The sequence below is a fragment of the Pezoporus flaviventris genome, unplaced genomic scaffold (assembly GCF_033815535.1).
Source record: "Pezoporus flaviventris isolate CSIRO_AGI_PZ_B2104156 unplaced genomic scaffold, CSIRO_AGI_Pfla_v1 ptg000036l, whole genome shotgun sequence".
In the NCBI taxonomy this organism is placed as follows: domain Eukaryota; kingdom Metazoa; phylum Chordata; class Aves; order Psittaciformes; family Psittacidae; genus Pezoporus; species Pezoporus flaviventris.
Window position 1 is genome coordinate 13,227,950 of NW_026892584.1, and position 20,566 is coordinate 13,248,515.

General features: G+C 45.5%; 2 protein-coding genes across 8 annotated transcripts in view; both read right to left on the reverse strand.

The window, feature by feature from the left end:
- Nucleotides 1–20,566, reverse strand: part of RPLP2 (ribosomal protein lateral stalk subunit P2) — a 142,669-nt gene that overhangs the window by 72,178 nt on the left and 49,925 nt on the right. The gene's annotated exons all lie outside the window — the stretch shown is intronic.
- Nucleotides 1–20,566, reverse strand: part of CRACR2B (calcium release activated channel regulator 2B) — a 49,257-nt gene that overhangs the window by 19,084 nt on the left and 9,607 nt on the right. For 6 of the 7 annotated variants that reach the window (XR_009745081.1, XR_009745080.1, XM_061463165.1 and 3 more), the window contains exons 2-7: nt 8,743–8,998; nt 7,167–7,278; nt 4,848–5,019; nt 2,566–2,712; nt 2,172–2,262; nt 1,952–2,044 (exon numbers count right to left, since the gene is read on the reverse strand). Coding sequence is in view for 5 of the 7 variants with exons in the window: in XM_061463165.1 (XP_061319149.1) it covers nt 1,952–2,044; nt 2,172–2,262; nt 2,566–2,712; nt 4,848–5,019; nt 7,167–7,278; nt 8,743–8,955 (828 nt within the window). In the remaining 2 variants the exon portion in view is untranslated. The remainder of the gene's footprint in view (nt 1–1,951; nt 2,045–2,171; nt 2,263–2,565; nt 2,713–4,847; nt 5,020–7,166; nt 7,279–8,742; nt 8,999–20,566) is intronic. The other variant, XM_061463164.1, reaches the window with a different exon arrangement.

Sequence of the window (20,566 nt, forward strand, 5' to 3'; positions counted from 1 at the left end):
TCTCAGTGTACCTTCTCCCCCTCTCAAAGGGAAAGTGAAGCAGCACACTGTAGCACAAAATAAAGTGCTTTTTTCTTGCTTTCTGCTCTCTGCCAGCACACAGATACAATGGTTGTGAGCAGGAGTGAACCAAGCTGACATTTCCTAGGTTCCTTGAAACACAAGCCCCACATCTCTCCCCACTGAGGCTACAAGCATAGGTTGCACCCATCTTTGCCTAAAGACTTCCAGTCCTTTGGACATCAGCATGACCACATAACGATGGGCAGTGAAGTTGAGACTAAGAAACAGCAACCCCTGCCCAAAGCCTTTGGATCTTTCAATAAGCCAGGGGACAGGTTTTAAGTAAAGCACACCTGCTCCTCCCCAAGAAACCTCTATTACACATGAGTCTCCCGTTTATGTTGTCTGTACTTGGAAGTGATACTGTGGAGCAGCACGATCACAGTACTGGTCTTACGCCACAAGAGGAACCTGATTATCTGCATAGCTTAGTGCAAGTCTCAGAGTTAAGAGAATCAGAAATGACCATTCTAATAAGACTGTAGTCTAGTAGCCTAGTACTCTGCCTTGACCCATAGCAAGAAGAGGTGCTACCTAGGAAGAGCATGCCTAAGACCCATTCCTCCTGATACAGCCCCAGCATCTATGGTCCCTGGACTGGGGACATTAGAGGCCACATCCATGACTGTTCCTTCTTTTGATGAATACTTATGAGCCTGTTCTCCATATTTTTTGTCCATTCTTTTTTAAATGCTGACATTGCCTGCATCCTGTGGAAAAAAAATCCAGCACCAATCTCTGTGTAAAGAAATATGTTCTTCTAAATCAAATTCGTATTAATCTCACTGAGTGTCCCTAACCTCCCCTATTGCAGGATTTAGGGAGTAACAGTTCTATATGAACCTTATCCACCACCTTCCCAAGTCTATAAAGTTCACTCATATCTTCCCCCAGTCTCCTCTTCAAAATCAAGTCTAAGCTTTCCTACTTTCTCTTCCTAATGCAGATGCCCATTTCCTTATTCTTATTAGTTCTCTGTACCTTCATACTCAAGGACACAATGGAGCCAGAGGAAACTAGAACTGCACATACCAAATGAGGTACATCAAGGGTGTAGGTAGCAGGAAAATTCTGGCCTCTATCTTATTCTCATTGTCTTTCCTGATGGCACTTAAGTTTTGCTGGCTTTTCCAGCTGCTACACAGTGAGTTGATTATTTCAGAGAAGTGCCATTTCATCCACATCACAGCTAGGTATCCAACTTGGATACCCCCAGTCACCAGCATCTTACAGGTACCTCCCATGACTTGTTTTTGTGGGGGTCATGTCTTAGTTCTTCAGACCAAAAGGAGAAAGACCTCCAGAATGGACCATGCCATACAAGTATCCATGCCAGGAATGGATAAAGGGAAGTTTCTGCTTTGATCTTCTCCATGACTGATTAATCAGTAAGTCATTAGGTGCTGCAATGCAAACATATGGTATTATACAGCTCAAGCATCACAGAACTGTTCACTCTGGTGTATTCTGGAGCAGACAGAAAACACAAACTAGAGAAATTTGGCTCTTGTATATCCATACACAACTTTCTTACTCACCACAAAAGGCTCCAAACTCATAACTTCCAAATGTATGTGTAAAAGCCCTGTCTTCCTTGCCAAATGGTTATTGCACAACTGACAGGAGGATTGTGTCAAGAGAAAACAAAGCAGATAACAAAACGTGTGATCAAAACATTCACGCTAAGACATTACAGTAGAGGACAAACCAATCACTTGACAAACGACTTCAACTCCTCCTTCAGAGACAGAGAGAACTAGACTAGCTTGCAGCAGTTTAGCTTGTACAAACCCTCAGCAGATGAAAACCATTCTCAGTCAGGAGAGACCTTAGCAGGAAGATAGTAGAAGCGGATGTGCTTCTTTAGAAAGGATTTAGGTCTTGTTACCTTCTTTTGGCGGTAAAGGATTTTCTCCAGCTCCTGCTCTTTGCTGTGCAGTTCCTTCTGGAGCAGGTTACTCCTGTCATGTCTCAGTGCTTCCTGCAGACGTAAAGATACAGCTATGCATACACCAACCAGCACAGTAAGAGTTGTTCTTGGCCAAATAGGCCATCACGTCTGCTTCAGAACAGAGAAAGTTTGACTTCAGCCAAGAGAGATGAGGTACCTGGCAGATCAGCCTCTCCCTTTCTGCTTTGATCTGTTGCTCCATTTCTTCATAAAGGCACCTGACTTCTCGGTCATGGTCTGTCTCCTTCCTACAAAAGGTATGGGGCCCACAGTTCAGGAGAGAGAAAAAGAATACAGAAAGAAAACAGGAGAGGAGGGTGGGAACAGATTCCCACTAACAGCTGTGTAGCATTGAGTAGGATTTCAACCAGACCAAATGTTATGAGTGGACACTGATGCAAAACAAACCTGTGGGAACCAGATCAAGGTAAAGAGTCATTTTATTAAAGCAAGAAAAATCTCTGTGTCCTCTAACCCAGCCTCAACTTGCATTTGACGCAGCATCCAAGCATCAGCTGGTTCCTGACAGCAAATGGTCATGATGTTCTTACCGCTTCAGTGCCTGTTCCATAGATTCCTTCTCGTGATTCACCTCCCTTATGTATGATGAAACACGCAACAGAAACTCTTCAAAATTGGATAACAGCTCCGGACGCTCTTTTCGTAGCCGAGCCCAGAGCTCCCGAATCTCTCGTGGACTGGAGCAAGCATGTGGGAGAGAAGGAAAGGAAATGAGTTTGTGTCCTCTTACGGACTGTTATTCCAACTCCAGCATGCACTCAGGACAGACAAACTGCTCTTCTCCTGTGACAACCTCCATTACATCACCATAGCAAAGAGGGAAGTTGGACAGTGATGGAGCATGCATGTGAAGTGAGATCTACTGTAAGGTTAAAATAAAGAAAGTCATCTGAAAGAAGACTACAAAGAAAGAAACCTAGGAAGCAAACCTGGAATTATTATTTTTCTAAGTATTCAGCAATAACGCATTTGGTGTCTAAACCAAGACTTGGAGAAGAACATTCAGCAAATCTGCTGTGAGCTATGGTCAAGCAGCAAACTGTTACAGCTCAACTTTTAGCACATATCACATAGGTGTTTTTTCTCAGGACTGTATTATTTTATTTTACAAGTATGGAAACTGGGGCACAAAAACAAAAGAAGCAAGTTTTCCTAGGTGTCTCATCAGGATAACAACAGAGGAAGCCCTGGAAACCCGAAGTCTTCTTTTCTGAACATGAAGTAACAACACTGTTTTGGCAATTAATTCATTGCAACTCGAACACAGCACTTACAAACTTACTCTTTCCTAGAGAGTCTTATAAGCCTGCAGACATCACTTCATGCTTCTTTTCAGGGAAGAGCTTATTTATTTATTTATTAACTCCATTGAGTACTTTGGAGGAACTGAAATATATCTTGAAATACACAGAATAATTATACATAGAGATGTTTCTCTTTGTCTAGGTGTCTCCTGTAATACTCTCTATGAAAAAGCAAACAAAAATCCCAACCAAAAAGCTGTTGATGCCCCCTGCCACCACTGCAAGATAGCCTTCTTTTTCTGTCCCAAACTGAAATAGCAGTTCATAAAAACTTCATGGTTTAGATAAAAGAACAGTTTTAATCCTGTTAATAAACAAAACAATTTATTTCTAGCAAAACCAGTGAAGATAGTTTAGATTCCTGCTCTGACCCCAATTAGCTTCTGTTTTATATTACAACAGCTGGCTTGGCACAAAGGCATGACATGAAGTAGCTACTGAACTCATTGCATAAAATTGCAAGTAAGTGGTCTAAAAAAAACACAGGATAATTCCACTCTAAGACCTGATGCTTCTCAAAGCAGTCATAAACAGCAGACTCTTTCTCCAGAACAATAACATGGCTTTTCACAGTGTCATCTCATTATCTGAGGCATAGCGGCTTTACAGAATTCTTCAGGACAGAAGTTGTTTAGCATTAACAGACACATGTAGATGCTTTGCATCACACTGCAAATGAGACAAAAAATAAAATTTGTTTTCTGACAGCTGCAGCTCTGTAAGCAGCGAACTCCTCCACTCCCAGCTTCTGTCTCCAGTCCTGTCTGTCTCCTGCCCTACCTGGGCTGCTCCCTGCAAATTGACAACACTGTCAGACTATGGTACCTGAAACAAAGGGCTCCCACAGATGCAGCTGGGCACCCCAGCCCCAGCAGACATGCATCAGTAAGAACCAGTTATACTTCACTTGGGAAAGCCCTAAAAAAAAGGTGGATGAAACTGGGGCCCGAAGACTTTACTGGGGCCACATGCAAGAGCATTAATATCAAGTTTCAGGGCTCAGGTGAGCATCCATTGCCCAGTTTAGCCTTCCACACTCTTCAAGATCAACCCAGTCACAAGCAATGCTTTGAACACAGATCCTTCACAGAGACTTTCAGAGCTAAGATTGTCTGAACATATGTGAACAGTCACACACCATTTTGGAACAGACAGCACACTTAACCTCCTTACCTCGTCTAACCCTCACATGATCCTTTTCATTTGTTGTGTGCAGATGGGCTTCCATGCCATTGTTACATTTTACATCTGTGGTATGAATTCTAGTTTGGGAAACTCTGCAAAAATCACTGCACTAAAAGTAATTGATAACTGATGAGAAAACCCAGACTTCACTGCATTTGTTACCAAGCAAATGAAAACCCAAGAGAGCAGTACAGAAATCCCAAGAAGTGCTTCAGAGAGCAATCAGCTAAGTTCACCTCTTTGGTCTTTGCTGGCACTTTGAAGTTTTAGTATTGCAAGATCAAAGCATGTTAGAAGTCATGCCATGTGACTCCTCTACTTACTCTTCAAACATCTGGACTGTGCCGAGCTGCTCCATCATGGAACAGAATCGTTTCTCTTCATCATCATCTGCCGGGTCCAAGTCATCTGACCAGCCTGATTCAAAGGTCTCCTCATGTCTGGAGCGGTCCATTCTCCCTGCCCCTTGACACAATTCAATCCCTATTAACTTTCCTAATGGAAGAAGGAGGGAAGAAGGAGAATAAAGAATGTCAAATTGGATGTCATTTAATAAGCTATTTATATGGCAGCTCGACAGAGCTCCATGAGAAGCTGCCTGCGCGCTGCTGGTGTAGCATACAGCTCCTGGTCAGTAAGGAGCCTCTGTTCTGACATCCTGGGTGATGTCAGTGTCCAGTCTGCAATGCTGGGATTGAAACTGGCTCCCAACCCAAAACCAGGCTGTTAGGGCTCTGCTCACATCTGTGTGAAGATGATCTACCACCCTTGCATGTGAAGTATGCAGCATTAGGTCACTTCATTGACATGTAGCAGCACTGAGGGTTCAGCTGTTAATGGTCCTACAAGCTGCTTCTGTGGCTGCAAGCCCAGCACTGAATAACACCATGCCTCAGGTCCCCAGCTTAAAAAACTAAGGAGATCATTACCCCTCCCTTCTCATGTGCTACATCTGTTCTGATTCAAATGCTGCAGGACAAGGACTGCCTCTTGCTAGGATTGTGTATAGTGTCTGAGCAAAATGAACTTCCTCCCTGAGCACTCCCTCCTGCCCCATCCCATGTATGGATGGCTTGCAGCTATCTGGATCCTGTTTCATGCTGAGACACTAATGCCATGAGAACTTCATGCTATGCAAGGCACGTGACAAATACTGGTGCTGGGAACAAATTCTCAAAGAAACAAATCAAGCAACCCTACTCAAAATGCAGGCCCCCTTCCTGCATACAGAGGTCAGACCTCCACCAGCAGCTACTTTTCCTTTCCAAAACAGATCTGCTTGGTTCAAAAGGCATAAATGACATCCCGACTACGAGGCGAAGAGCCAAGGATGTTCAGAGCACAGATGAGAACAGGAAGCTGCTCTAAGGGAAAAAAAATATTCACTATTTGTGTACCTCAAAGTGTAATTTATAGATATATTTTACTGAGGGTGATCTTGCACTCTCATCCCTGCCCATGGCAGGGGGTTGAAATTAGATGATCTTTAAGGTCCCTTCCAACCCAAACTATTCTACAGTTCTATGGTTCTTAGTTCTGTATGTCCAGGATTTAGCCGCTTCTCTCCCACTCTTGAAATGTGTTGCTAGAAAAAACCTGCTATGTGGAGATACAAGGCCCTACTCAGCTCAGAGTAAGCCTGAGGCTCAGATAGTTAATTAAGGAGATAGGCTTAGATTAGGCATTTTGGGTGTCTGCTTTAAAGAAAGAGTCACATCTCATTATCTCTTTTACAGTTCAGAAAATTGAGGTAGAGAATGGCCTGAAGATTATTTTGACATCCTAGAAAGATTTCAGATCGCTTTAAACTGAACAATTTAAATGCATGCTCTTTTGTCAGAAGTGCAGATGTACCCTGTAACCTCTCAGAGTCCATATAAGAAGCCCTCTCAAGAAATAGACTTGATTGCAGCTTCCCTTGATTTCTGTCCCCAGACACTCCAGAAGGAAGACAGCAATATGTAAGCGAAAATCTTGAGTTAGGGGCAAAGTCTGAAAAGGACTTCAATGAAGCCAGACACAGAAAAAAACCACAAATGAATGCAATAGTGAAGTGTTTTACCTAGACTGAAGCAAGTCCCATGGAGCCAGGATGCCAACACAGGTGGTACCTGACAACTGGGGGCTGACACAAAGAGAAATCTTGCCTATCTCTACCAGCAATGGCACTGAGGCAGGTACCCTCATGATGTCCATCTATGGCTATATCTGGGACAAATGTGCCAGATGATGAGATTTGGGAACACAGAGAGCCTACTAATAGGACTCCTACTATCCTTGAACAGCACTGCTACCAGCTGGAGACAGTTACCAAAAGGCATATTTCTGTCCTCTCATCCAGCAAAGGTCCTTATTGAGATGAACAACTGTGGATCATACAGCCAGATACAGGCTGAAGTATGTACCATCTCCAGTAGGAGGTGTTTGGAAGCTGGCTCTACCAGGTGGGCAGGTAACAGTTGTGGAAGAAGGCAACACAAAGCCTCAGAAAGGGGGATAACAGTATTGCACGCACATCTTCTCCAATGATATTCACATAAGCATGGAACATCGCCCTGCATAGCTAGTACAGCTTCAGCAGAACATAAAATATCATGTCACAGGTGTACATTTTCCTTCCTCTGCCTCTGTGCAGTCCTTACCTAGCCCCAAGCTGAACTCCACAGGTGTCAGGTATCCCTTATTGTTCTGTTCCAAGCTGTGAAAAACAGTCTCCAGTTGCTCAAGGGTTAGGGGAAGTTCACTCTGGAGCCGCTGCAAAGACAAAAGAACGAACAAAAGACTCAAGTCTTCCCTGTGAATAGCTCCTGTCCCTGCCATCCTCAGCTCTGGCCCACAGTGATGTGCCCTTTCAGCACTGCATCCTGGGCAGGATGCGGTAAGTCTGCCAGTAAAACCAAGTGATGACACAAATACCCACTGATACGGCGACACTTTCCATTACTGGTGATCCAAGCAGGACTGCAGAGAGGGAACTTTGGGTTATTTTCGTTGGAGGGAGCTCAACCCTCTTCCTCCTGCAATTCACAGCCACTGCCTGTAGCTCACTGCCTGCCTCCTTCCACCCCTACCCAAAGGTTGCTGCTCCCTGGGGTATTGCCAGCCTCCTGTGACCACTGCTGCTACCAAGAGAGCTCTCTTTGGACACATCAGGTACCAGCTCCATCTCTTTGGCCATAGAGGAAGAACAGACTTGTGGGTGTCTGGATTTAGTTCCCAGCTCTTGCAGGAAATCTTGCAAATCATAATCAAAATGTTCAGTCCATAACAGAGAAATAGCTTTCTTTTGTCATCTTCTGCCTGTTAGGACCATATCATTATTCCCACAACACAGACAAGGAGCAGAGAGAGATTTCCCTTTATAATACATGTGCAGAACACATAATGCAAAGTGGCACCTAAAAAAGCTTCCAGATAATAAGATGGGTAGGCTAAAACCTCCTTATTGTCTGTTAAATATGCAGCTTTAGGTGAAAGCTTAGTAAATATTTATTAATGTAACCACACAAAATTAGGTATCACACAACCCAAACCAAAGTGAGGCAGTAATTAAACCAGCATGGGCCTGCCAAGTATTTATTATAGATGGTGGGAAAGATGGGACAGGAGAAAAACAATCCACATGTAACCTTCTTGATAACCCATTAAAACAAAACTAAGAAAGAACTACAGTGATTCTGTTAACAAATACTGTTCTTAACAGGAACCAGCAAAACATCATTTTACAGCAAAGTTACAGGTCAGGCCTAAAGTGAGTTTCTGAGCTCAGGCTTTAGCTATGATTGAAACAAAGAAGATATACAGCTTTTTTTAAGAGGTTGGTGGGTTTTCTTCCCCTTGTTGATTGGGGGGGGGATTTCGGAGGTTGTTGTTTCGGTTTTTCAAATTAAACCAAAGCTTTCCCCTCCCCAGAATTCCCATCCACTGCTTGCTTAATGCTCATAGGAACAGTTGCAATTTTTTTTTAATTTTATGCATTCCTTAAAAATTTGGAATTGCTGTCCCACTTGTCCCAGGAATTCCCTGCAGGTCCAAGGCCCTACTGGGATTTTTGGCTCCTAGCAGCTGGCCGTGGCAGAGTTTTGCTCCCAGAAACCTGAATGAGACACAGCCCACCTGCACCCTTGTCAAAAGTAAAGATACACAACATTCTCCCCGCTTCTGCCACCCCTGCCTTTACAGCTCCTCCCAGGATACAGGAAGGATTTTTTCCCTCACCTGCATGTCCACCTTGGTGATAAAACCCTTCTCATCCTTGTCACACAGCTGGAAGAGCTCCCTTGCCTTCTCGAGCATCTCCACCTGCACATCTTCCAGTTTGCTCATCTGCCTGGAAGGAGAAGCACCAGGAGCCACCCCGTCCTCCTCATCCCCTTCCTCTTCTCCTTCCCATCGGACATATCCCAAGAGCGCTCCACTCTGGTTCTCCATCTTCTCAAAGTCTTTTTTCCCAGGGCAAGAGCAAACAGAAGAGCTGCAGGGCAGGAAACAGAGAAACCCCAGTCAAACGTTACCTTCCACTTCCACCCCATGCATCATTTGGTTACATGCTTTTTAGTTTGAAAGAACGATATTCAGCATCTGTATCTGGACTAGATGATCTTTAAAGGTCCCTTCCAAACCAAACTGTTCTGTGATTCTATGGTCTGTTACCGGGGGTGTGTGGACCTTGTGTCAGAGGTACATACCACACATAGGTACACACTGTACACAACATGGATGTCACCAAGCCTACCACACAGCTGTTATCCTCCATACTGATGGCCTCCAGACCATGCATGGAGCAAGGATGCTCTTTTGCCATCTTTCCTCCTCTGGCTCAGACCTACAGGGCAGTTCAAGTTCTCTGGTGGTGAAAGCCAGGTGCCAAGGGAAGGCTTCAGCTGATACAAGAGGATAAGAGGGTGTCCTGGGTTCAGCAGTAGCAGTCATTTTTCCCCTTCTTGGTGGCTGGTGCAGGGCAGTGTTTTGACTTTCAGCTTGGGAACAGAGCTGATAGCGATGTTTTGATTTGGCCAAGGACTTTGTGAGCCTCATGCTCTGCCAGGGAGGAGGGGAAGCCAGGAGGAAGCAGAGACAGGACACCTGACCCAAACTGACCAAAGAGGTATTCCATACCACAGCACGTCATGCCCTGGATGTAACTGGGAGTTAGCCGGAAGGGCTGGGAGACTGCAGGGTTGGAGGAGGTATCGGTCGGAGCTTGGTCGGGCTTGGGGGGCGAGTTATCGGTCAGCTGGTGCTGAGGTGTTGTATTCTCTTCCCTTGTTATTTCCTTTATCATTATTATCATTGGTGGTAGCAGTAGTGATTTGTGTTATACCTTAGTTACTAAACTGTTCTTATCTCAACCCGTGGGAGTTGCATTCTTTTCAATTCTCCTCTCCATCCCTCCGAGAGCAGGGGGAGGGCAAGAAAAGGGGGGGAAGTGAGCGAACGAATTACCTGACTGGGTTTAAACCACGACAGTTCTTTTTGGCGCCCAACGTGGGGCACGAAGGGTTGAGATAACGACAGATTTGACTGGATTAATAGTCACTCATCACAATGCTGATTTATTGGCTCTCAGAGTTGTTTCTCTTGATCTCACAGCTTCAGAATGTTGTAACTTACGTAGAGCCGGTATTTGCTGTGTTAGTGTTTATCAAGTGTGGGGCCTGGGCTAAGGTTCTTGTCTCACTGTGCTTTATGGCAATGGCTTGTAATACGGGTGGGCTCCAGCAGCAGGGCGGGACGGACGTGGCCGTGGACTTGTACCTGGCCGTCCGGCTGCTCTTCACCGTCCTGGCCCTCACCCTACTCTCCATCTTCGTGAGGCTGCGGGGAGCCGAGGGGGAGCGGCCCCGGGAGCCGGCGGCAGCTGAAGCGGCCCGGGAGAGCGGCCCCGGGGACCAAGCGGCGGCGGGAGCGGGGCCGGAGGCCGCGAGGGGACGGCTGCCGGTGGAGGAGGTCGGGGCGGTCGAGGAGAGGAAGGAAGCGGCTGCCGAGCAGCGGGATAAGGCGGCTGAGGAGCCGAGCCCCGCGGCCGAGCCCAGCCCTGCGACGGCCGAGAGCATCCCCCGGAAGCCGCCCGCCGAGCCCCAGGAGGATGCAGGAGACCACGCAGCATTTCCCAGCAAGGCAGAGGAGGAAGAGCTGGACTCAGGAAAAGAGAAGCTGGCGGTGGGAGAGCCGGCAAGCACAGCAGCTACATCAGCCCCAGTGACAAGTACAGCAGCATCAACTGAGAGTTCTGGAGGTTTTGAATGGACTTTGGGTATCCTTGGGACCTGCCTGCTGATTGTGATAGGGATCAGCATGTTGGCACACACACAGACTGTGTTTTACCCACAACCATTTTGTCTGATCTCAACAGTTAAGCAGAGTCAGGTTTGGGTCTTGTCTGGGATTAGACGACAATATAGGGGGACCAAGAGGTTTTCCCCAAGGCTGAACAGTCATGAGTGGCAGGGTGTGTGGGACAGTATGCGCGAGTATCTAGTCCACTGGGCCCCTCCAGTGCTTTGGAAGCGTCGGAGATGGAAGGCAGCTGTATGGAGTCCCCAGCAACAAGCTGCAGAAACTGCTGACGGGGACAGTGAATTATTTTAAGCCTGGTGGGCCCATAGCACTTCAGGCCATCAGAGCAGAGATGCAACACAGAGATGGACTCATGATCGAGGGGTGGACTTAGCAATGGACACTATTGCCCAGGTTATTCACGAGTGTGAACACTGCACACAGTCCTGCTCTGGAAGACTGTTACAAGAGATGAAGCCTGACATCATGGACCAGATGGACGCAGCAGCTTTATAGGGACTGGTCCGTGCACTAAGATAAGAGTGCACCGAGATAAGAGTGATGGTATATTGAAAATGTGGGATCTGAGCATGACGTGAATGGTATAGAATAAGGGGTGGATAATGTCCTGGGTTCAGCAGTAGCAGTCATGTTTCTCCTTCTTGGTAGCTGGTGCAGTGCAGTGTTTTGACTTTCAGCTCGGGAACAGAGCTGATAGCGATGTTTTGATTTGGCCAAGGACTTTGTGAGCCTCATGCTCTGCCAGGGAGGAGGGGAAGCCAGGAGGAAGCAGAGACAGGACACCTGACCCAAACTGACCAAAGAGGTATTCCATACCACAGCACGTCATGCCCAGGATGTAACTGGGAGTTACCCGGAAGGGCTGGGAGACGGCAGGGTTGGAGGAGGTATCGGTCGGAGCTTGGTCGGGCTTGGGGGGTGAGTTATCGGTCAGCTGGTGCTGAGGTGTTGTATTCTCTTCCCTTGTTATTTCCTTTATCATTATTATCATTGGTGGTAGCAGTAGTGATTTGTGTTATACCTTAGTTACTAAAGTGTTCTTATCTCAACCCGTGGGAGTTGCATTCTTTTCAATTCTCCTCTCCATCCCCCCGAGAGCAGGGGGAGGGCAAGAAAGGGGGGGGAAGTGAGCGAACGAATTACCTGACTGGGTTTAAACCACAACAGAGGGGAATATTAAAGCCCGCAGGTAAATCTGCATGGGAGAAGGGATGAGACAGGGGCCTAGAACACCATGAGCAGGGCCTGCTCTCAGCTATTGCACAGCTCCCTGAATGCCCTGACCAGGATGGTTCTCTCTTGTCTTGGTTCCTCTGGCAATAACATGTGCTTTTCCTCCTCCTGCTGCTTTTCTGTACCACCTTTGAAGACCAAATCTTCCTCACAACTACAAGAACCCAGAGCAGGACAAAGGCAGATAGGAGAAAGATCTGTGCAAGTGATGGAGGAAAAAGAAGGAATGTCTCTCCCAGCCCTCTCCCACCCAGATCCCCTGGCTTGCCTTTTCCCTCTGACATTTTCTTGTTAACACTCCCCAAATAGAAACTTCATATCCTTTCATGTTTTTACAGCACAAAGAAAGGCCAGGCAATGCCTCCACTGGGAAAAATTTAATAAGCTGGGCACTCCTGCCCCCCCTTGCCTTCCAGCCTCTGTTTTGAGTGCTCGTAAGCTGCCAAATAGAATTTTAATCTGAAATGTTCACCTTTATAGGAAGGAAACCACAAAACTACCGAGAGAGATTTCAGAGGCCAAATAAAATAATTCCCATTCTTACAAGTACCTAAAACAAAAAGCCTAGGAACAAGAGCACCCCTTTAAGCACAGCACTGTCGTTGAGAAGATGCACAGAAAACTTCCCTGCCCCAACCCAACTACCAACTTACTGAGGCCACGTAACACCCTCCAGACAGCTTTTCTTCAGCAATACCACCACATTCCTTAAACCTCAATGCACTGACTGCTTTAGACTTCTTCTGCACATCTGTGTTCTGAAACATCCCTCTGGGTGCCCAAGAGACAGAAGTAGAGATAATTTTACTTTCTTATTATTAGCTTCATCATTTCTATTTCAAAAGCCAGAGCAGCCCATGCAGTTGATGTCTCCCAGCTCTGCTGCAGCAAACAAGAGATTGTACAAGGAGGGTGTTCTGTTCTCTCCAAGACATATTTGCAAGCTGAAATCAGACCCATTACATCCCTGCCTCTAGCATCCCCTCATTTTATCAAAAGCCCAGCTGTAGCTCCCAAATGTTGGCTAAGCTAAAAGCCTCTGAATTGGAAGAGCTAGGAGCCTGACAGGACAAGAGTCTGAAAAGATTTCACTAGCATAGGAAAGATCAAGCCCATTAATTGAACAGTTGGAGGACAGAGTCACTTGTTCAAGCTGCTATAAGTGGCCTCAAGCCAGATGTGGCTTTTTCAATGGTGAGGCAGCATTAGAAGAGGAACAAAACATCAAATAAGAGAGATCCCCAGTAACCAAAACAGACTGCAGCTCTGATGGGCTTCTCTCCCAGAGGTCTTTTACTGAGAAGCTCTTCATCTCCATCCCTGTTTGTAAGGGCACTGCAGAATATAAACGCAGGTATGACACAAAGCAGGCTAATAATCACTGTCATACCTTCCCCAGTCACAGATCATGACTGCAAACTACTGGGGAAGCAGCTTCATCAGCAAGATTCAGGACATCACTGAAAGACAACTTTGAAAGAGGCTGAGGTCAGTAGAATGCTAAAACTGTAGACTGGTACCAAAAGTGAGGCCAGCAGAGCTGGCTTGGGTGCAGAAAGATAGCTTGGGAAGAGCCACTCTTGCTGGACAAGTGGAGAAGGCAAAGATAGGTATGGACAGCTAATGCTTTTGGTCAGGCAAGCCTGCTAGGCTTCCCCAGTGAGATGCAGCCAAGCCTTCTCCAGTGACAAAGCCAGGGGTTGTTAACAAAACTTCCTGACAGGATGCATTTTTCAAGGTCTCTTGTGGCAGGACAAGGTAGTCATTGAGTCAGCACCAGTTGTGAATTAATTTCTACACTAGCCTGGAGTCAGGACAATCTCTGTATCTTGGACTGTTAATTTCCATCATAAGAACATCCACAGTGGGTCATGAGCTCATCTAGCCCAGCGTTTTGCCTTCAACAATGGCCATGAATGGCTGATAAGATAAAAATTACAGCAGGGCAAGCACAGAGGCTCAGAGGCTTCCCTGAAGAGATCTGCCAGCTTCTAACCACTGTCAGCCTGGGCCAATTCCAGAGCCACAGGGTTCCTCTGTCATCCTCCAAGACACTTGCCCAGCCTCCCTTTGAATCTGTATGAAAACATCCACTGTTCACATGAACACACTGATAGACATGGGGTGCCTGCTGCAATCAGTGGGTACTGACAAAGATTCACAGGACTATTCCAAATGTTTGGGTACACGGTTTGACCAGCACCCACTCCATGAGAGTCCCAGCTTCAACTCAAACAAATGTTTCTTGCCACCTTCACAGCTCAAAACCATGCCACAGACCAAAAACTCCTCTACCAGGAAGATGGAAGCGCCATGGGGGCGCCAATGGGCTCCAGTCGCCCTGGTCAGCCTCAGAGTGTAATGTTTTTCTGCAGTCCCCTTTCCACACACCCAGAGGTTTGGTTGCCTGTGCTCAAGGTCAGCTCTGACATTGCACAGGCAAGATATGGGCAGTGTCCAACATCTGAACAACCTGATACAGAGCTTGAGAGAAAGCCAGTCTTCAGGACCTGTGGATTACACCAGGTATCTCCTGCCACAGTGTGTGCTGGGGCCAGCAATTGACCTGCTCCTGCAAGACAATTCTCCCAGAGCCTGGAAAGCGGATCTTCTCAGACACAGCACATAATAGGAAATGCAACTGCCAGTAAAGACAGCTAACAACAGGTCTTGTATTTCTACACAGAGGTAACTAAGACCAGTTTTAAACGTGTGTTTTAACCACCTGAGGCATAAACTGCAGTATCCTGTGCAAAACTGTGCCAGAAAGTCAGCTGGATCCCATGGGAATGGTATTCTTTGGGGAAACATAAGACCTGAATTCTAATCCTGATTCAGCTTGCCGTATGGCCCTGGGTAAGTCGCATCACCTGCCTATGCTTATAGATTGTCAGCTCCTCCTTTGGTTCTGATGCTTGTGACAGCTGGCACTTTATTTTAAGACTCAGTTCCTGGAGACTGATAATTACATAAGAAACTCAAGCATCAAAATAGTTTCAAAGCCTCAAAACTGAAGAACTAAAAACTTGAACACAGAGCTTGAAGAAACTGCAAATTTCAACACACAGAGGAACTGACCCGAGGTGCTTTTCCTGAAAAGTGAAGATTCTACTTTCAAAGTACCAATTTACTGTCTCAGAAATCTGCTTCTTGTAGCAGTAAGCAGTGTCAAACAGGTACAGAAAAGTCATGGCTAAAATGCTATCAACAGCCAAGCCCTTACCTAGGTGACGACTGTCACCACCATGTGCACATGACAACTTCATTTGTCTGATGTTTTTTTCTGCAACCCAATGACAAGGAAAGGAAAGTGGGGAGTGCTGCCAGATTTTCCACAGTTGGTCCTTAGATGACCCCAGTCACCGCAGGGCACTGTAGACACGCTGAACACACAGCATTCCTAGCAGTTGTGCCCCAGGGCAAGACAATGAAGCAACAGTTAACCAAGGCAGAAAAAACCAAGCACAACTGGCTAAGTGGCTTACCCAGGATTACAGAGCAATTCCAGCATTTGGATCCTGAAGAGCTGTAAGGGAAAGCACGTTTTTGCTTTCCTGTACCACTGAATTTATGGTGACGTGTTGGTAGAAAGGAATATTAAGGAAGAATCATTATAGGTATATAGTAAGTGTCTAAGGTATACCACAAACTAAACTGCTCAAATACTTGCCAGGAAGTTTCCCAGAAGACATCTTCCTGTATCTCTGCCCAAGACAATATTATTAGAAACAACAAAACCACCCCCATACTAAAGCTAAATATTTAAGCCATTTATTTAAACAGATCAGAAGAACTTCCCCCTCCTCCCCCTTTCCTTTCTAGTCCTAGTGCAGAAAAAGTGTCTTACAACTTCAAAGGAAGGAATTCACCAGGTGATTATGTGCGCATTTACCAGCTCTTGATGCATAGCTGCACGAGACAGGTTTGACCCCATGCATGAGAAGACATGACACAAAGAGAAGGAGGTGAAGGGCTAGGGTAAGGGATCCCTGCAGCAGAAGCCTGTTGCTTCAGCAAATTACAAATGCACTGCAAAAGCATGCCAAGACGTGGTACTACAAAGCATCTGTTGCTTGATCATGGAATGGGAGTGTCACTCAGGAGCAGCTGAGTAACAAGTATGTTTTAAGAGAAAAGGGCAATAAAAGCTTCACAGGCCCTTATACCATTTTATATCAAACATACGCCATTTGCTCTGCTTGTTCTACCTTCCTTTCCCTCCCAGTGTTTTGAAAGCAAATAATTACTATAAAAAGTATTGGTTGTAGGACACAGTCACATCTACACATCCTGGATTTTATAGTCCTGTGAGATTCAGTGATCAAATACATGTATTTACAATTACTATCCTAGTTGCGTGCAAAAGTACATACTCTAAATGCATTGACAAAATCACAGACATACAAATCTGGCCAGCTGAGGAGCAGAAGTCTTGCCAAGGAATGGCACTGACCCCCATGTCACACTGGCTTCCACACAGGCTGAATTTCCAAAAGCTGCTCAAAGAAACAGGGCACCCATTAGGTGAAAATTGTTTTAACAGGCTCTGCGCAGTGCCTTACAAGGCTGGGAGCAGAGCAGAGTTATTCCACAGTGTACTTTGCTCTAAACTATTTTTTTCTTTCCTTTCTCTAGGAAATTTGTTTCCATTGTTTGGAATTTGTTTGGGTGGTTGTTGGGTTCTCCCTTCCCAAAGGGAACAGCAGGAAAAAAAATACAGTGAAAAAAAAAAAAAGAAAAACATCAATTGTTTTATGGGGTTGTGTTTTTTTTCTTTTTTTTAAAAAAAAAAACACTAAGAAACCTATGCACACCCTGGGCAGAGAGCCTGAAATCAGGTGTAATATCTAGAGCTACACTTCACTCACTTTTTTTCTCTCTCTCTTTTAATTTTTTCTCTCTCTCTTTTAATTGCCTGCACTTCATTGTACTCTTTAAGGAAACGGGAATGAATCCAGGAACCTTTGTGTTGTTTACTCATCAGGAGTTTAGCCCAGCTTGATAGCCCTGAGCTAACCCCTGCTGCAATATCGATGGGTGACTACATTATGAGATATGCCAGTACAATACAGAGGTATATCCCAGAAACATAGGCAGCTGCAAGCGGCTCGGTCATTCCAACTAGCATCTTAAAGAAAGGTGCTCTGCTGCAGTTCACCATTTCCCTCACTGAAGTTCAGCAAAGAGGAGCTTATCATACCAACTTCTTGATCTTTGCTAAAAACACTTGCCACAGAGGCACTTGTTTGGTGCAGACTATGCTCCTATCTGCAAACACCTTGAGACTGGTAAGAATTCTGTTCTTATTTCATGAGATGAACAAATAAAATTCTTAAAACTGCATTTACTGATACTTCCCAATTCAACAGCACAACAGAAAGAACCAACACATGCCAAGGACCATTAATGTAAGAAGTCTTCAACTCAGATAGGTAACCGCAACATACCCAACCAACACTCTTTCCCCCAGAACCTGCCCCAAGTCCTCCATCACACACACATGTTGTTCTCCAGCTATGCCCATCGCAAACCAGTGACACTTGTCAGCTCTCTCACACTGGCAGTGTGGCAGCACTTGCAAACCTTGAGGGTGTGTGTTTGCACTGGAACCGCTCCTACTAATTGGGGTTTTGGCTTTGTTGGATTGTTTTGCTTGGGGAGTGGAGAGAGAAAGCATCAGTTTTTCCTCTAACAGTATTTGGGCCAAGAGTTAAATCTCAGCAATTAAAAGCAAAATCCTAACCATATTTTTTCCATAAACAGCTAATGGCCTGGGATCTGTCAATACAACTAGCACACAGCTGATTTTTGAGAAAATAAAGAGCATGTCTGCAATCAGACATGACAAATAGCAACAGCTAGGTTAAAAACAACTAATTTTTGCAAATTCCTTCACTTTCTAACAGCTTACAAGTTTCTTAAGAGACAGAACAGAACATTGCAACATCTCATACAACACAGTGTAAGGATTCATCTAATATACCAAAGCAGCAGAGGAATGGAAAAACCTTTGGCATCAAGAAGAATTCATTGTATTTTCATAGGCTGGAGAGCGTGCTGCACAGCCACAAAGGACACGGTTAGCCAGCTGTAAGTAAACATCATTCACTTAGTGAAGTGGAAAAGCCTCTGAGCAGTATTGAGTTTCCTGCTGATGCCACTGCTGTTAATGTTCTACCACAAATATGTGGTTGTTAGAGAACAATCAGCTCTAGAACACAATTGAGAAAGACAGATATTTTAGTGTGAAGAGATAATACAGTCTTGATTCACATCAGCGGAACGGTGTTATGAAGTTGAAGTTAGATGCTGCAAGTAGGAAGATTACACCTGTGTAACACCAAGCATGTTGACCTCAGAATAAGTGCTCTGCTCTGCTGGTGATACCTACAGGCCAGGCAGGCAGGAGCCAAACAAACTTTCTTTGCCAGCCGAGATGTGGGAAAAGACAAAGGGCTTGGCTCTTGACATCAGACACACTGGATGATTTTTGAATCAAAGTGAAAACTGAGGACTGGGAACCCTCCTTTTCCAAGGGATGGTGTGGCAGACAGGAAGGCCCCAGAAGGAAGACAAGCTCCAGACCTAAGCTGGCATTTCAAAGCTCTTCAAATAGTCTTTACAGGAAATTACGTAATTCCGGAGCAGCTCCTCAGCCTGTTTAATTCAACATTGCTGGCAACTTCCTCCTGCCTTACCTGCGCCTTTAGCAAAGGGAGCCCTTGGGTGCAGAGCAGGTTGTACCAGAGACAACAACCAGGAGTCTTCTGCTGGGCTCATGCCACTAGTTATTGAACAGCTAAGATGTCATTCAGGAAAACTCCACCCATGACAAGCAACACCTTGGCTGCTACAGCTCAGCAAGGACACATCAGCAGAAATGCTGCTGCGGAGACTCCTTTCACACCCCGAGAGCAGCAGAGGCACAGGTATATGAGGTTCTCCCCCAACTCTCAAGAATGCAACCACACTTGGTGTCCTGCAGAGAAAATTCAGGCTGAAAGGAACACACTTCAGTCCTGTGCTGGTGGTGAGTTAGACACTCTGCCAGCGTCCTTGAAACACTTCAAGGGCAAAATTATACTACACAGAAACAGCCTTTTGTCGAACAAATAGATAAAAGGTTCTGTTGGATACACAAAACTTCAAATGCAAAAACTTGGGTTTTGTGAGTTGCCTATGTATCCAGTTCCTGAATGGCAGAGATGATGAAGAATTGTCCTCAGTCATTATCATCTTTAAGAAAAGAACCCAGGAGCGTCAGATAAAATAGGTGGTGGCAGTTGCACATCAAGCAGGAGGAGGCACTACTCTGCAAACCGTTACAACGTGGGGCTTGCTGACATGGGATGCTGAGGCTGTCACAGGAGTTCATGGGCTGCAGAAGTGACTGGGTTTCTTATTCCCCAAGTTTGTCCATAAAGGACTGCAACTGTTTGGTCCGAGCCACAAACAGACAGAAAAGTGTACTGGGAAAGTATCATTACACATTCATGCTGGGAAGATGAGGGTATTTGCCATTGGCTACTGTTGGAGACACAGTGCTGGTTCAGCCTGGCTGTTCCCCAGCATGAATAGAAGCTCCTTCCTCATCAGCAGGAGCCACGCTCAAAGTCTTCCACTAAAAGGACCACAGCATTTGCTACATTTTCACTAAGGACAGTCCTATGAACTGGATATGGTACTCCATCAGCCAAAGGTCAGGCTTCTTCCCACAACTATCACTGCCATCAAACCCATAACTTGGATGCCAAACTCAACTCAGACTCCCCACTTGGAGTTCTCAGATTCTAGCTATGCAATACTAGAACAAAGATTTTCCTTTCCAGCAAGAAGCTGAATCTCTTTATGACAAGCCATACACTTTGTCTAACCTCAACAGGAACCCTTCTGGGCTGCTGTTACCTGTGCACACTCATCCAGCACAATCATGTAAGTCAATTGCCCTCTCTAGGCATCTTGTCACTAGTTTTCACCTCTGTTGTAAGAGAGGGATACAAGTGGTGTTGGATTCATGGAGGATGATCTTTCTGCCACCCAGCCTTGGGGGTGCTGAACAAGAAAGGTTGACTGCTGCCCCTAATTAGCTCCCGGTCTTGTCTGTCACTTCTTCATTAAATATTTTAACACCCACCCACTGTCCTGAGCTCAAGCCCCTTCTGGCCAGCTGCAAGTTTTCCTCAGCCACTTTATTGTCCTCTTTGTGCAAAGGCTAAAAATCCTGTGACAATCCTATCTCAGCTGAAGTACCACAGAACTGAGCAAGAGCCTTACCTTTGTTGATCAAGATCCCTGGTCTTGAAATCAGCCTCATACAAACAAAATAATCATAGCCTTATGTTATCCTCAAATAGCTCCCCCATCATACACACGCATAGATGAAATACCAAACCAGAACACCAGACCACCCAGCCCCTTTTCAAAGGAGAAACTTCTTTTTGGAGAAGCACCCACTCACACTGCTTACTGAATACAAGTGAGAGACAATGATTTCTTCTCCAGTGGAGCT